An 18765-nucleotide genomic window follows, 5' to 3' on the forward strand; every position below is an offset into this window, starting at 1 on the left:
AGTTTACTGTTATTTTAAGGAAAATAAAATAAACTTATTGAACACAAGTTTATAACATATTTTTAATAGGCGTTACAAAATATATATAATAATACCGAGTTGTGTAGCATTGCTTGTTAATATAGAAAACTTGTGGTCACTACAGAGGCTACGACAAAAATTTTTGTGATAAAACCCCAACTAGTAGCTTGTGATATCTAGAATTCAGCTGTGAAACATTTCACCACTGATGGTCCTCTGATCAAGCGATTGCTAGTATTCAATCTTCTTATCTCCCCTTAAGTTCGAAAACGTTTAATATTTTTTCGACTTATAAAAATTGATTAGAATTTTTAAAAATATATCTTGCATTGTCATCGAATAAAAAAAGGTTAGAACCAAAACTGCTGAATTAGAAGTGGGTTAAAAGTTATATAAATATTTGCCAATAAACACATGTTGCGAACTAAATAAAGCTTGTAAAAACAAAATGAATTTCCTTATAAATTAAATATTTCATATGCCTACTGTAGATTTTAAATAATGAAATACATTTTACTAATTAGGGGAAGAAGATGTTTGATGATTTTGTTATATTGATTTAAATAGTGATTGTGTTTTGTATGCAATAATTTTGTATAACGTTGTGCTTGATTTACATTCTTATTTTAATTATAAATGTTTATCCAGAAGACATAGAAACAAAAAGAGTAAACAATTTAATGACTACATCTACCATGCCGACCATCACAACTAAGACAACACAAAGAGCCCAGCCTTCAACTACCAGCCTAGTTCGAGTTAAAACACACCCATTATTGCAGATATCACCAGAAACTGTTGTGTCAAACAAACAAACTTCAACATCCTTTAGTGTGGCTATCAGAACTACAGAAACATCACCTATTGTAGCAGTCAAACAAACGTCAACATCATATTATGATACTATCACAACTACAGAAAAATCACCTAGAATAGCAGACAAACAAACGTCAACATCCTTTAATGCGGCCGTTTACAAGTACAGAAACTCTCACGAATCGAAAAACTCCAGTGCCAGCTGCCCTAGATACGATGATACCATCTGCCCAGATAACTGGGAACCGTTAGACGACAGCTCTTGTTACACGATAGAAAACGTGAAATCATCGACGGAATTCTTTAATGTGAAGAACAGATGTATTCTCAGTGGTGGCAGTTTGATAAACTTAGAGGCACTAGAAACACTGAAGAAGATTGTAATTTGTAAGTTGTTTTCTAATAATGATTCAAATAATCTGTTTTACGCACACAGGCACACACAAAACCATCCCGACTCTTATACACACATACTAAGGTTCACACAAGCACACGCACACAACATACACACTTATTTACATATATATATATATATATATATATATATATATATAATGTATATTATATATATATAATATATATATATATATATATATATATATATATATATATATATCCGAATATGTATGTGGGTGTGGGTGGATGTGGGTGTATATTTACATAAACCCAGCGTGTTCCACAGTGGCGGAACTAGAAAAAAATGGGCCACCCCGCAAAACATTTTTTGGGCCCCCATATATGTATATATATATATATATATATATATATATATATATATATATATATATATATATATATATATATATATATACATATCAGTGTTTCTTCCAGACTTTTTTCTCCGGGTAGGGGGGGGGACTTGAAATTTTCGGGGGGGGGGTCGGTAAAAATTTCTTCGTGGGGGGGGGGGCACTGTTAAAAGTATATATTTTCTATATAAAGTATATACATTTCATTTCGTTCGGGGGAGGGGGCCGGTAAAAAAAGAGATGCTTGGAAGAAACTGATACATATATACAAACACACAATACGAACATAGGATACTCATTTCTGGGCCTGATCGGGTTTTGAAAAAAAAAATTCAATTAAATCTTATCACAACATGTCATTGTCATGTGTGTGAGTGCATTGGTCTGTTTTGAAAATATCTGTTTTCATTTATGGTTGCCTTAATACTTGTAACCATTAAGTCGGTCAAAAGTATATATGTTGTGAAGCTTTGTATAAGTAATGTATAATGCTAATGTATAAGTAATGGTTTCTAGTGTTATGTTTATTTTTATGATTTTTTGTATTTATATTATTAATTTTAACTACGTATTCATTTTTATACTATACCATTCTTGAGTACTTATTTTAAAAAAAATAATAAGATAAGTAATTGCTGCTTAATTCGATTATTAATTTTTTTTACGCAACAGCATGTCTTAGCTACTATATAACATCACTACAGTATTAGATCTGTTATCTGTTTGTTATTTACAAAACCACTATCAAGGTGCCATTGACGAAATATATTATATATATCTATATATATATATATATATATATATATATATAAACATATATATATATAACATATATATATATATATATATATATAACATATATATATATATATATATATATATATATATATATATATATATATATATATATATATATATATATATATAACACGCTATCATTCATGTAGTTATTTGAGACGTTTGCCTTGTTTTCTAGAACAGTGGTTATTAAACGTAAACAATGTCGGCACTTTATTTCTTGGATAATTAGTTGTTGGAGCGCTAGTTTGTCAACACTACCACCGATACGAGCCAGCTTTGTTGTTGGAGCGCTAGTTTGTATACACTACCACCGATACGAGCCAGCTTAGTTGTTGAGGCGCTATCTATTCGCTTCTTGTAAGGCTAAGAGCTGGCAGGGGCGGTCTGAGAAAAGAACTTAAAAGGGACAATAAAGCACCGATGTGATTTTATCCATCAGTACCAAATTTGAGATGGTCTCAAAAAGTCGTCTTATATCTAGCGGTCTCTCGCGCAATTGATGTTTTTTTCAAAAGAATTTTGCCGACAACAGCGTGTGGTTTGATTGTAGGAAAAAGAATATACAAGAGCGTGGGATGGTGTCTATAGAATAAAGATACTCCAACCGTAGCTACAGTTTTTTTTTTTCAAAACAACCATCAGGTCAAAAATGCAAGCAAATTAATTTTAACTATAAAAAAATGATTATGGGCGGCTGTGGGCCCCCTAAACGGCGTGGCCCCCCCCCCCCCCCCCGCATTGCGGGTCTGGCGGCACTGTAGTTCCGCCCCTGGTGTTCCATTTTGCTCTGTCACGTTTATTGAAAGTGTAAATCGTGTGCATCGTTGTGCGTGGTAATTTATACTGTACTAGACATGATAGCACCAGTAGCGTACGCAGGGGGGGAGCAGGGGGAGCGGCCGCTCCCCCTCTGGCCATTTTCAGCAAAGTGGCGGCCTTTTTGGAAACTTTTTAAAATCAAATTTTTAAACAATGATATTTGTTAAAAAATATTTTGGTCGGCACATCTATGTAAATCACAAGATTTCTTTTCATGCAGCAATTTAGCATTATTGTACTAGTCTAGTAGTGTCTACGTTTACAAAACGTATTAACAGCTGCATCAGTATGCCATTCTAAAAATAACATTACGATGCATTGCAATGTTTAAAAAACCTCTACGGGTAGTACCACTGGGCAAGAGGGGTTTTAAGTTAAGGCAACTGTATAATGTATTTGCTTACGAATAATTGAATCAGAAAATGTTATACATAAAACTTCACACATATTACTTTATATAAACAGTTTGAATCGTGTGATTAATTTTTTTTAAAATTACAATACAGAAACAAATATAACTGATGTGGCACCTCTATTTAAATTTACTGATGAGCGAACTGCGTAGTGGTGGGGACATTTTGACAAGGTCAACAAAGTCATCACGATGAAGTAGTAGTATTCTTACAGTTTGGGCGATAGTGATTACGATTACAAATTATATGAAACAGTTACAAGCAGTAGCGTAGCGAGGGGGGGGGGGGGGGGGCGGGGGGACATATGTCCCCGGGCGCGACCTTAGGGGGGGCGCCAATTGAAAGTTTGAGGGGGGGGGGTGCAAATGAAAAGTTCGAGGGGGTGCAAATCGAAAATTTGAGGGGGGGGGGGGGTGTGCAAATGAAAAGTTCGAGGGGGGGGGTGCAAATCGAAAGTTTGAGGGGGGGGATGCAAATGAAAAGTTCGAGGGGGGGTGCAAATCGAAAATTTGAGGGGGGGGGGGTGCAAATGAAAAGTTCGAGGGGGGGGGGGTGCAAATCCAAAGTTTGAGGGGGGGGTGCAAATAAAAAGTTTGAGTGGGGGGGTGCAAATCGAAAAATTTGCTCCCGAGGGGGCGCCAAATTGTAAGTATGTCCCCGGGCGCCGGGAAGGGTCGCTACGCCTCTGGTTACAAGCCCCCCTCCCCATGGACCCGTCTGTAAAAAACAATTTTGTCATAATACCACTGCTACGTATTTAAATCTATTTCTGTAATATATATTTGTGTAATATATACGTGTGTAATATATATGTATATTTAGAACAGTCATCTAAAAACTGACTCTATGTTCACTCTGAGTTGGTTATCTCCCCCCCCCCACACACCACACACCTCACAAACAATTGTGTAGAGCGATATTAATGTCACACCTAGGTATACACTGGGTTGGATAATTGACCTAAAATGACCGGACAGTGGTGAATGAAGTTGAACCCACACCCCCCCCCCCAACCCACCCCGAACTGATCTGTTAAGTACATGTAGAAAAAACGCGTAGTGATGTACCAAAGTACCATGCCGCCAAAAAAATTAGCTTTTTAAAGGTAAAACTCTGTGAATATTTTGCAATTACCAGTAAAAAGGTGTGTGATCAATACAGTGATCTAACAGATAGCTATCACTATGTTAAAAAATGATCTTTAAAGAGCACAAAGAAGCAGTAGTTATTTAAAAATATATGATCTGAACTAAAAGACAGATATTTAGTTAAATGTAGGCTTTTATTCCGACTCTCATCTATTAAATCGAAAAGAGTGGTTTTATACCAACTCTGATTTTAAAAACTTTCATTATGCTGTAATACTTTAGCATTTATGAAGACGATATATTAAATTATGATTATAGACAAAAACATTTTGTAAACACGAATAGTGTTAAACAATTTGATTATATTATAAAGTAATTATTTATTTGTTTTGACATTTATAATTAAATGTGTAGATATATACATATTTATATTAAGAGAGTGATTATTTCCCCTATTTCACTTGTCTTAAATAATTTCCCAGGAATTATTATGTAAGAAATTTGTTTACAAGAATTACAAAACAGATTGTGTTACGTTCATTGTTTTTGGTTGTAGTGTGTGTAGATTTTTTTTTGTTTTTGTTTAGATTGATACATTTTTTGTTTTGTCGGACTACATTGTGTGTTTTTTCTTATTTCTTCAGAGTGCTATTTTCAATTTATTTTACATAATAGCGAAGTAATGACATACAGCTAGTAATTATATATATATATATATATATATATATATATATATATATATATATATATATATATATATATATATATATATATATATATATATATATAATACACGTACATAGAACGCGTTTAAATTCGGCGCCTTTTTTTGCTCTTTTCGCTCCCCCTACAACGAAAACCTGGATACGCCTCTGGATAGCCCTGTTCGAAGTAAATTGTTTCTCCACGTATCAAACAAGGGCTAGGGCTCTGAGTGTAGTCAAACTGACGGCAGTGGGATAACCAAGGCGGACTTTAAGTGGGTCGAAACATGATGGGGAATGGCAATTTATATTTATTTTTTGTATGAAGTTTAGTAAAAAGACTAAGTAGAGCAGGCATTTGGCAAAGTAAAATTATTAATGCAAATTAAAATCAGCAATGACACGTTTCCTCAGGTAAGCAAAACAAAAAAGAGCGGACACACGTTTTAATTCTCGACGACAATCAACTTTGTGAAGTTGTAAATTTGGACACATTTCAACAGCATAAGGTCACGTGCTACAAAAACAGTATTGCGTTCGTTGCGATTTGTGCTATGAATATTACAAGTAAGATGTTTAAAATTCTGTATACACAAAGAAATAATTAAATGAGCATATATATATATATATATATATATATATATATATATATATATATATATATATATATATATATATATATATATATATATATATATATATATATATATATATATATATATACATTTGTTTATATATATATATATATATATATATATATATATATATATATATATATATATATATATATATATATATATTTATTTATTTATGTTTATATATATATATATATTAATAATATATTAAACTAAATAATATAACAGACTGTTACACCATACACATTTAACGTTTCGAATTTACAGAAAACAGAATAGCATCGATAGGGCAGTCTAAAGACAAAATAAGCACATCTGAAAATGTTTCCATCAAAGTTGGATTAGGTGTGGGGATACCTGTTCTTGTCATCATTGTTTTGGCGGTGTTGATCTATATCAACAGAGGTTAGATAATTTAAAGTTAATTTTTATGGATTGAAATATTCAATTATTAAAAGTATGGCGAATTAGCAGAATTAAGGTGTTTGAAGAGTGAGTTTTAAAATTTATTGTAAAACATCCAAAAATATTTTTTTCAGAAACTTTAATTCATCTACCCAGACCCAGGTAAGACAACAAATTTACATGGTGCGCGTGTTTCTAAACTGTACAACTCAACTGTGTGCTCACTTGTTTCATGAATAACTTTATCTGTATAGAACTATTATATGTGTAAAACGAATGAGGAATTTTTTATTTAATTTCTTCAAGAAACAGAGAACTGAACCCCGAGAGATCAAGACATTACATTAACGGTAACTACATCCTTGTTATCTCATCATTCGTGATGTTCAATCCTACATATTGGTAGGCCCTATCTAATGTAATCATGTATATAGTTAAAAATGTTAATATACTTTATTGTAAATAATTAATAATCCTGTAGCATTTAGAATTTAAGTAGCTTTTATTATAACCAATTAATAGTACAGTAGTAATTATAATTTAAATAAACGTTATTTAAACCAATTTATAGTCCAGCAGTAATTAGAATTTAAATAGACTTTATTTTAACCAATTTATAGTCCAGCAATAATTAGAATTTAAATAGACTTTATTTTAACCAATTTATAGTCCAGCAGTAATTAGAATTTAAGTAGACTTTATTTTAACCAATTTATAGTCCAGCAGTAATTAGAATTTAAATAGACTTTATTTGAACCAATTTATAGTCCAGCAGTAATTAGAATTTAAATAGACTTTATTTGAACCTATTTATAGTCCAGTTGTAATTAGAATTTAAATAGACTTTATTTGAAACCATTTATAGTCCAGTTGTAATTAGAATTTAAATAGACTTTATTTGAACCATTATATAGTCCAGCAGTAATTAGAATTTAAATAGACTTTATTTGAACCTATTTATAGTCCAGCAGTAATTATAAATTAAATAGACTTTATTTGAACCCATTTATAGTCCAGTTGTGTGCAGTCCCACCCATTCACCAGATAACCAGAAACGAGGTTTGGGGTCAATATGACGAAGTTGAAGGAGAATATGAAAACCTAAAGGTGAGAAAATTTTAGCGGGATAAACAGATTAAATCAATTCCCTGTAACATTGTAGGATCAATTTTATTTAAAAGCTGGTTTAAAGTGAAATTACTTTAAGAATGGACGAAAAAAAAATCTAACCAATATGCTTTGTAACTCAAATAATTTTCAGTCTACATGGAACCAAGAGGTTTAACTTTTCCATCAAAAACTGTTTTATTGTTTTACTTTGCAGCCTTTATGTACATTATGTACTAGGCATGCTGCCCAGCTTCGCTTAGGCTTTCGAAAACATTGAGAATTTGAATGCTTAATTAATTTGCCCATGGGTCGGTCTACGACCTCAGGAGTTATGAAGAGGTTCCTTCGTGGACATTTTTGTTCGATTTATAGCTCATAGAAGGCGCCGGTCAGTCGAAGTCAGTTTTGACCCCCCTCATCGTAGACTTTTCGGCCAACCGGCCCCCGTGTTCTGTCGCCCCATTTTAAGGCAAGATCCTGCCAAATATGAAGCGCCCGCGGAGGCGGGCGCCGCCGGGAAGTGCCCTATCGGGCACCCGACAACTTTGCTTTATATATTAGAATCCTAATATAAATTGTTTTTTTAAGTTTAGCTCGAGCAAAATTGTATTGTATAAATTTTATAGCGTACGTAGATCTAAATAATATTTGAATGAAATAGTTCATTTCTTTTTATTCTAAACACGGCAGATGACGTCATTAGTTAATGTATAAACATTATTGACGTCACTGTTTTATGCATTCTTTTTCACAACTATAAACGCTTTTCCTGTTGCATAATTAAAACTGTTTTTCTACATTCGAATACGCCTTTATTTTTTTTATTTTTTTCAAGTGCGCACTTGGGCTTCTATATATTAGGATTCATGGCTGTAGACAGGCACACTTAGCCGTATAACCTACACAACAAGTGATAGCTTTAAACAAATAGTAACCACCGTTTTAAAAATAATAATTAAACAATAATAAATAATAAAAAGGATGTTTTATGTTTTCACTGTGAAGCTTACATTTAAAAGCTTAAGAATTTGTAAATCAGCTCTGCTGTAATAACGCTAACATTAAGACTAAAGGTCATTAAAAATCATATATGCTGTTCTACCGCTCACCTTAAAGACTAACGATCATTTATAAACAAGTCCTGATGTTTCTATTGCTCACCTTACAGACTAACGGTCATGCTTTACATCACATTAGGTATTTGCTCTCTGATACCTAATACCCCTCATACTCTTCACGTACTCAATCCTTGTCTAATCAATTCCAGACACCTGGCAGGTATCTCTCTGACCAAGGCCTCGTCTATCTCACCTTGGCCCAGGTGAGACCAACCAGCCTACCTAATCACGTGACTCCCGTAACAAGATACGAGCCTGTGGAGTATGCGGCCTTAGACTTTAACCTAACTGGCGCGATGGCTAGTGAAGCTGGCGACACTAGAGTCTATGAGAATGGAGGACCCGCCGATCAAGATCAGAGGCGGAACTAGAAAAAAAGGGCCACCCCGCAAAAAAAATATTCTGGGCCCCCATATATATGTATATATATATATATATATATATATATATATATATATATATATATATATATATATATATATATATATATATATATATATATATATATAAATATATCTACATAATACAAACATTTCTAGCCTGATCGGGTTTTGACATTTATTTTTTTCAATTTAAAAAATTACAAATTGTCATGTGTGTGAGTGCATTAGTCTGAATTGAATCTTTTTTTTAAGATTTAGAATTAGTCTATTTTTTTTTTTTTTAACCTTTCGTTTTTTCCATTTTTGATGTTCGAAATCAGAGTTTCTTCCAGGCATCTCCTACCGCCCCCCCCCCCGAACGAAATGAAATTTATATAATTTATATAGAAAATATATAATTTTAACTGTGTCCGCCCCCCCCCCCCCCCCGAAGAAAATCTACTCCCCCCCCCCCCCCCCCCCGAAAATTTCAAGTGCCCCCCCCCCCCCGGAGAAAAAAGTCTGGAAGAAACACTGTTCGAAATTATGAACAGAATTTGATGTTGATGTAAGGTAAAGTTTCGCTTTTAAATCTGACGGTCTATGGGTCAAGTGAAGTAGAGTTCACCTGTTTCTGTGACGTTTCAACACTACGGTCGGCCGCCTTTGCTTTCCCTAACGTGAGTTGGGTACACATCGGAGTTGGGTGGACGGTATGCGGCTCGAGACTTTCGGGTTAGCAGTCCGGCTTTCTAACGCTAGACCACTCCGTCCCCTTTAGAATTTTTTTTTTTCTTTTTTTTTTCATGGTTTGGTAATTATTTATTTTTTTTTAAAGTCATGCATCTAATATATAAAAATCAATACTGGGGATTAGTCTATTCAAAATGTTTGCTGTAATACTACCCACCAAGTTTTAGCCGGTCAAAAGAATATAAAACGTGAAAGCTTTGTATGAGTAATGGTTTTTCGTGTTATGTTTATTTTTATGTTTTTTTGTATTTATATTATTTGTTTCAAATATATTTCCTTTTTATGCTATGTTATTCTTTAGTATGCATTTCTTAATCAATAATAATGAAGAGAAGTTATTGCTTTTTAATTTGTTTTGTACACATATATTAAAAGGAGCTTAGGAACGCCCGTATTTAAATATTTTAACAAGGGAAATAAGTCATGGAAGTGTTTTGAACGTTTGCCTATCTGTCACACTACAGCTCAGGCATATATTTTTAGCGCAATTTCCATTCTGGAGAATTGCGTTTATTAACTGGTCATTTCTGGGAATGTATGGATGGATGTGTGTCCGCAGCTTTAAGTCGTATCTCCTCCTCAACGAAGCAATATCGAGGACTAGTTCCAAAAGCAACTTGAAACATGTACCAATCGATTCCTGCCATAATTTAGAACAATATTGGCGAAGAAAGTTTTCAAAAATATCCTTTCGTTCGGTCACAATTTTTTTTTTTGATTTAATTAAAATTTGGACCGAATTAGTAGGCATTTTTATCCAACCACACCACACGCGTCATCACGTTCAATAGCTGCGCCATCACGTTCAATGGCTGCGACATCACGTTCGGTAGCTAGGCGCGCAATGGTTTTTATTCATGTAACTCTATTGTAAATAAAACATGTAAAATACTGGGAAATTGTTTTAATAAAAAACGTTTTAATAAATAACCAATGGTTTTACTAACCCTGCTCTTGATTTACGCTACGACAGAGCTATTTTTAGATAACATAAGGAAATTGCGCTTAAATGTCACTAGACTTTTTAATTAACTTGTTTTTACACAGCAGCATGTGTTAGCTACTGTATAACATCACTACTGTAGTAGATATGTTTTTTATTTACAAAAGCTTTTACCGTCAAGTAAAAAATGCAAGAAAGTTATTTTTTTTAACTATAAAATATGTATTATGGTCGGCTATGGGCCCCTAAATGACGCGCCCCCCCCCCCCCCCCCCCCCCGCATTGCGGGGTCTGGCGGCACTGTAGTTCCGCCCCTGATCAAGATCACGACCCGCCGTGTCTTAGAAACGAAAAACGACTTTCACAGCCAACAAACATCTAAACAAAGACTGGTGATATTACCAGATATTCTATGCGGCCATTTTATGTTTTAGAGCTATAGGCTTGTTGAGTTCTTTTTGATGTATTGTGATTTCATTCTTTATGCGATTTTTGGTCAGTAATACATTTTTAAATACTTTTATTGTTTTTTTAATGTATATTTAACAGCGCATTTATTTTCCTGTATATAAAACCACTTGTAGGTTTAAAAAATTCTTTATATCACACCACGTGTAAATTATTTTTTTCTATTTTATTTTAATGTACTTTCGTAATAGGATTTTTTTAACAATTGCATAAAAACGTTTAAATAACAAGATTTGTATTTACTAATGCATTTAAAAAGTGAGATAATAAGTGATTTTATTTAAATCTATAATAATACAATACTATTTAAAGAAAAGCGTGGGTATCTATATTATCTATTTAGATACCTTTACTAATATTTAGGAAGAGACGAATCGTTAGTTAGAAGTGCTCTAAACTTCGCTCGTCCGTTTCGATAAAGAAATGTCAGTCAGCCGTGTCGGCAGCTAACTAGGCAAACCGAAAATCAATAGACTATCCAAACTAAAAGCTTGCAAAGGATAAAAGGCATACACTGGCCTAACACTATCTCAAATGATAGAAGATATCCAAAATGGAAGCAATTTTCGAAAAATTCGCTGGATGGGGCACGTCGTAAGAATAAATCCTATTTGTATCGCAAGAATGGTGCTAGGAAAAATAAAGCAGGGAAGGTAAAGGGAGACGTGGAAGCAGCTGGCAGAGGCAGGACTGTTATGGGGGACTGAATGGATAATAACCAGAGAGCTTCAAAAGTGGAGGGAGCTTTCTGTGGCAGAATCAGAAATTTCGGTTCCTGATCATGTTTATAATTGCGACTAATTGCTTCTCGCTTAAAAGGTGTTTTGTAAGTGTAAAATGTTGTTTCTATACGGCCCTAATTTACTAAAGATAAAAAAAACTATTATTATAACTTATTATATCAAGTAAATTTTATTACCACCTGTTACAAGAGATTTATTTAACTTGAAGATAGAAAATAAACTAGCAAAGCAACATATAAAAATAAATATTCTTCTCGGAACGATCTTACAATGGACACAAAAACGAGTAGCCGAAAAGGCATTGTCAAACCTAATTATAACAGGAATCTTAACAAAGCCCTAGAGGGGCAGAAACATTTTGAAATGAAACTACAAATTACACGTAATAAATTGTATATACTACACTTCATAAAATAGACGTAAAACGGCCATCAATTGACAACGATAAGGATAATAAAATATTTCTGTTAAAATACACAAGTGAGAAGCAAGTGGAGAATATAGTAAGATACTTATAAAAAACCACAAACAATGAAAATATCTATAAAAATGGATAAAGTGAATTATATATATATATATATATATATATATATATATATATATATATATATATATATTGATACATTAATAATATATATCTTGCTATGATTATTCTGAATATAACATATTAAGCATTTTTAACGATATAATTTATTTGTCATACAAAAATGAGTTGCAAAAAAAATGAGTGATCGGGAATGTGTGCATCAATTGAGGATGTTGGACAGAAAGGGAATGGTCGTTTCCGGTGTGGTTTGTGACCATTTTCAAACAGGAAAACGTAAATCTAGTATAATGGAAAAAAGTGACTGTCAAAATCATGCTATGCGAAATATATTTCCATTTTTATTCTTGTATCTGTTCTTTAATTGTCTATTTGTCTTTAACATATCCTCTGCTCTATATCTATTTTACCCCATTTTAATCTAAACTTAATATAATGTTCACTTCAACTTTACATCAACTTTAACATCATCTTTACATCAACTTTACATCAATTCCACATCAACTCAACAACATCTTTATATCATATTCATGTCAACTTCACATCAACTGCATATCAACTACTTCCGACCATTTTCGTATCAACTGCACATCAGCATTACATCAACTTGACCTCAACTTGACACAAGAAATCATAAATAATCTCACTACACAACTCATCTGTAAGTCCGAGTGTCTCAAAATTGTAGCGCATACAGTCTTGGTTGCCGTAGTTGTTGGGCTGACCTATAGAGAAAAATATGAGCTTAGAAAGTTAAATGTGTTCAAAACTCTTCAAGTTTAAAGTAAAAAAAACAACGTATCAAAGAAAAATAAACGACATTTACTACACTCAAACATACTCCTAAACATTAACTTACAATCTCATGAAATGTATTCCGTAACAAAACAATGTTGGTGTTTTTAACACTAATCAATAAAGTAAAGCATGCTTAGACAAATGTTTACTTAAAACTGCTACATACGAAATTACGTATTGCTTATGACCAGATCTTACTCTTGAAAAAAAAATCTATTTAAACACAAGGCCTAATCAATGTCAAAACCTATTTTTCAAACATAAAGCACAACTGCAGTGAAACTTGAATCTTATCGTACTATAATTCTAATTAACCCGATGCCCACGTGTCAATTTGTTCGGTCAGACGTGACCGCTTTTGGAATTTTTCGAAAATAGGCCCTACTTATAGAACCTAAGCTAACAAGTTTTTAAATTATAATATACGATTTTTTTTGGGTGATTCTGCAAGTGTTCGTTCTAGTTCAAGCAGTTCAAAAATGATAAGTTTATATAAGACCGCCGTCAATAAGTTTTGTGTTTTTTATGCTAAATGTGAGGGTCATATTTTGTGCAAAGGTTTGAACGAGACCTCTCACATTTTCTCTCAAGTGCCCCATGTAATCCACTTATCATTGACAAGCTAGCATCCAACACCGTTACCTCGCTATTTTTATGAACTCCCTCAATCAACTGTTTCGTTTGTCGTTCAAACTTTAGCCTTAATGTAAAAATTCCTTCTATCAAGCCTTGATCACTAGCCACTAATACACGAATTCTGCCTAAGGTCTCAAGTTCTTAAGAAGCCCCTGACCATACCAGCAGAGTTTCTTCCAGGCATCTCTTCGGGGGCGGGGGGGGGGGGGGTGCACCGCCCCACCCCGAAGAAAGTCTACAGCCCCCCCCCCCCCCCCGAACGAAATGGAATTTATATAGAAAATATATACTTTTAGCAGTGAACGCACCCCGGAAAATTTTTTCCGCCCCCCCCCCCTCGAACAAAAAAGTCTGGAAGAAACACTGTATACCAGATCTGACTAATGCTGTAGCAATAGATGAATTTTACTACCTATGCCCTGTGGTTTAATGTAAAGTTCTTTACATTTCTTTCTAAATCAACAGTTTAAACAAACTCGAAAACCTTGAGCAAAAATATGCTTCAGCCAATCAGGTCCCAGTACGGAGTTGTCGTCGTGCCAAACATAGACGCCTTCCTGTACAATGTCATCCAGCCCTACCCAGTACGAGGCTTGATTGGTTGTGCCAATTGTCTTTAGAATGGAGAATTCGTCCTCGTTTTTAAGTGTGTACAGATGTGCACCCATAGCTGGCAGAGAAAACATTCAAAGGTTAACTTTGTTGGTTCTGCTTTGTTCTTTTACATTTTTATTTACATTTTATGTAGCTTTTAACTAGGTTTTCTTTTATTTTTTGTTCCAGTTCATATTTACCATCAAAATGCTTGTCAAGTTCTAAATGGGTGGTTCTCTTGGAGTAAGATTTATTTAATTACCTATTTTAACAATCATTTCAGCCCATGTTAACGTAATGAAAAGTCAGTAGCCCATAGGGTCACCAGTTATATATAAGGTCACCAGTAATATATATAGTCACACGTTACATGTAGGCTCACCAGTTACATATAGGATCACTAGTTACATATAAGGTCACCAGTTACATATTGGGTTACCAGTTACATATGGGTCACCTGTTAAATATAGGGTCGCAAGTTACATATAGATCACCAGTTACATATAAGGTCACCAGTTACATATATGTTCACCATTTACAAATAGGAACACCAGTTACCCGAATTAGAATAAATGATAAAAAACTAAAAGCTTCTTTTTAAAAAATTCCAATTTTACGTAGGCTATATTTTTCTTTAAGCTATCCACATTTCGTAATCTATCTCCACCACGGATAACGATTTTAAATGATTTAACAATGGCGTTACTAACTGTATAATTATTTTTCCCCTATTTAATTTAAATATTCACATTTTGTTTGAAAAATACTGGCTGGCTAGTACGAGAACGAGAAGTTGGTGACCTTCTTACAAGCCCTATCATTTTTGCGTTTGTTTTTTGTTTTTTTTAACAGTTACAATAAAAACAACAAGAAATACAACAAGGCTACTAAAACAACAAAGCATTTACGGACTCAATTAATGAATTGATGAAGTAGTACATACATATTTCAGCTCTTTTCGTCAATATTTCGTTAGATTTATTTAAACATTCTCTACATCACCTGCACACGAGCGCCTAGCGATGGTAAAGTTGACAGTGTTGGGTGAAGGCCACACACAGGTGGTGACATTACCGCTGGATACAAAGGTGAACCCTGGATAGTCGCTCATACATCTGGCTCCTGTAGAGAAATACACGGCCCCTGCGAGTGGGGTGGTCGTGTTGTTAGGCAGCAGGATGGAGCCTGTACAGGGGAAATGTTTTACAGCTTTTATTGGCACCTCACAAGTCTTAGTACCACAGACTTAGCTTTATGGTATATTCAAGCATTTACGTCAAGTTTAGGGTTTAGCTTTTCAGTTTCTCCAAGAATTTAAATAAAGGATAATGCTTACTTAAAATGTTAAATTTTAAATGTTTAACTTTTCAGTAATTTTAACATATTTAGTGAGAGTTAGGATAACTTAAAGTCGATTTTTTTTCCACAATTCCTCTGTTACTTAAAAAGGTATTTTAAAAACAAGATGGTGTTGTTATTGGTTAAAGAAAATCACAATTTCATATCTACCCGACAATTAAGCGTATAAAATATTCCTACCTAGCTTGCAGGTTTGAAGTGAAGCGATGTAAATGAAACTGTAGCACAGATCCATTACACCCAGACATTTGAAGACACAGCTAGAGAGGGAATCTATGGAGGTTAGTGTCGCTACAGGGGACATTGTGAAGGACGGGAACTTGTGGAAGTAACGGCCAGGTAGCTCCACGCTGACTTCTAAGTGTATTCACAGATGAAATAATTTTTTTTTTAAATTTCGTATAAAAAAACGTTACAAATAAAAAAAATCCATTAATTTGTATTGGAAACATCTGACTTTTAGGACTGAAAACAAATATGGAGCTGATTATTTTATTACAATAATTAATTTAATTTGCTTCCTCGTCCGTCTTGGATCGAAACTGCCGAGCAAAATTTCGATCACTTCTAACTAACCGATTCGTTTCAAACTCGGTACTTGGGTCACGATTCAATAACAATGCAATCTGAAATGAAATTTGACATACTAAGCTGCTTAAATTATGAATTAATTAAAATGCCCTATAAACCTAAAACGTACTATTTACTGCGCTGTTATAAGCGCATTTTTAATGTTCATTTGTTGCACAATGTGTTTTTTTTTGTCATGCAACTCTATAGCAAGAAAAAAATTAAAGTACTGAAAACAAAATGGCATATTTATGCTATTATTTATGGCATATTTTCAATGGCAAAATTTCTACGAGATTTGAGAAAATTGACAGACAAATAAGTTTACGGAATTAATTTACTTTATATATCTAGATACAATTGTATATAAAAAAAACTATTACATTGTTATTTTTCGACCTAGAAATTGTTTTGCAAATAGCTAAATAAATATTACATCATATATCATTAAAATTAGGCTCAGAAGACACGAAGTTTTGAGATCCCATAGAAATACATCAGTAGGAAACTTTTAAACGCACTCAGACGTATTTCTTATAAACTCAACACAGTTCACTCACCGTAACACAGTTCCTTCACCGTAACACAGTTCCCTCACCGTAACACAGTTCACTCACCGTAACACAGTTCACTAACCGTAACACAACTCACTCACCGTAACACAACTCCCTCACCGTAACACAACTCACTCACCGTAACACAACTCACTCAACGTAACACAACTCACTCACCGTCTCACTCACCGTAACACAACTCACTCACCGTCTCACTCACCGTAACACAGTTCACTCACCGTAACACAGTTCACTAACCGTAACACAACTCACTCACCGTAACACAACACCCTCACCGTAACACAACTCACTCACCGTAACACAACTCACTCACCGTAACACAACTCAATCACCGTAACACAACTCACTCACCGTCTCACTCACCGTAACACAGTTCACTCACCATAACACAACTCACTCACCGTAAACTAACACAACTCACTCACCGTAACACAACTCCCTCACCGTAACACAACTCACTCACCGTAACACAACTCACTCCCCGTAACACAACTCACTCACCGTAACACAACTCACTCACCGTAACACAGTTCACTCCCCGTAGCACAGTTACCTCACCGAAACACAGTTCACTCACCGTAACACAGTTCACTCACCGTAACACAACTCACTCACCGTAACACAGTTCACTTACCGTAACACAACTCACTCACCGTAACACAACCCACTCACCGTCTCACTCACCGTAACACAACTCACTCACCGTAACACAACTCACTCACCGTAACACAACTCACTCACCGTAACACAGTTCACTCACCGTAACACAGTTCCCTCACCGTAACACAGTTCCCTCGCCGTAACACAGTTCACTCACCGTAACACAACTCACTCACCGTAACACAACCCACTCACCGTCTCACTCACCGTAACACAACTCACTCACCGTAACACAACTCACTCACCGTAACACAACTCACTCACCGTAACACAGTTCACTCACCGTAGCACAGTTACCTCACCGTAACACAGTTCACTCACCGTAACACAGTTCACTCACCGTAACACAACTCACTCACCGTAACACAACTCACTCACCGTAACACAACTCACTCACCGTAACACAACTCACTCACCGTAACACAACTCACTCACCGTAACACAACTCACTCCCCGTAACACAGTTCACTCACCGTAGCACAGTTACCTCACCGTAACACAGTTCACTCACCGTAACACAGTTCACTCACCGTAACACAACTCACTCACCGTAACACAACTCACTCACCGTAATACAACTCACTCACCGTAACACAACTCACTCTCCGTAACACAGCTCACTCGCCGTAACACAACTCACTCACCGTAACACAACTCACTCACCGTCTCACTCACCGTAACACAACTCACTCACCGTAATACAACTCACTCACCGTAACACAACTCACTCACCGTAACACAGCTCACTCACCGTAACACAACTCACTCACCGTAACACAACTCACTCACCGTCTCACTCACCGTAACACAACTCACTCACCGTAACACAACTCACTCACCGTAATACAACTCACTCACCGTAACACAACTCACTCACCGTAACACAGTTCACTCACCGTAGCACAGTTACCTCACCGTAACACAGTTCACTCACCGTAACACAGTTCACTCACCGTAACACAACTCACTCACCGTAACACAACTCACTCACCGTAATACAACTCACTCACCGTAACACAACTCACTCACCGTAACACAACTCACTCAACGTAACACAACTCACTCACCGTAACACAGCTCA

General features: G+C 34.9%; 1 protein-coding gene across 1 annotated transcript; it reads left to right on the forward strand.

Annotated features, from left to right (window-relative positions):
• The first annotated feature begins 716 nt into the window (after window positions 1-716).
• On the forward strand, window positions 717-9050 carry LOC131958360 (uncharacterized). Its single transcript, XM_059323353.1, has 7 exons — window positions 717-1224; window positions 5826-5978; window positions 6314-6451; window positions 6586-6613; window positions 6758-6801; window positions 7464-7558; window positions 8829-9050. Exons 1-7 carry the CDS (start codon window positions 717-719, stop codon window positions 9048-9050), a joined length of 1188 nt encoding a protein of 395 aa, XP_059179336.1.
• Window positions 9051-18765: the final 9715 nt, after the last annotated feature.

Source organism: Physella acuta, unplaced genomic scaffold (genome assembly GCF_028476545.2).
Source record: "Physella acuta isolate Inbredline_101_S28 unplaced genomic scaffold, ASM2847654v3 ptg001321l, whole genome shotgun sequence".
In the NCBI taxonomy this organism is placed as follows: domain Eukaryota; kingdom Metazoa; phylum Mollusca; class Gastropoda; family Physidae; genus Physella; species Physella acuta.

Coding starts and splice junctions, on each gene's coding strand:
- LOC131958360 (XM_059323353.1), top strand. CDS start 717: ATGCCGACCATCACAACTAAGACAACACAAAGAGCCCAGCCTTCAACT. Junction 6,452..6,585: donor GTTGATCTATATCAACAGAG/GTTAGATAATTT, acceptor TATTTTTTTCAG/AAACTTTAATTCATCTACCC. Junction 6,614..6,757: donor ATTCATCTACCCAGACCCAG/GTAAGACAACAA, acceptor AATTTCTTCAAG/AAACAGAGAACTGAACCCCG.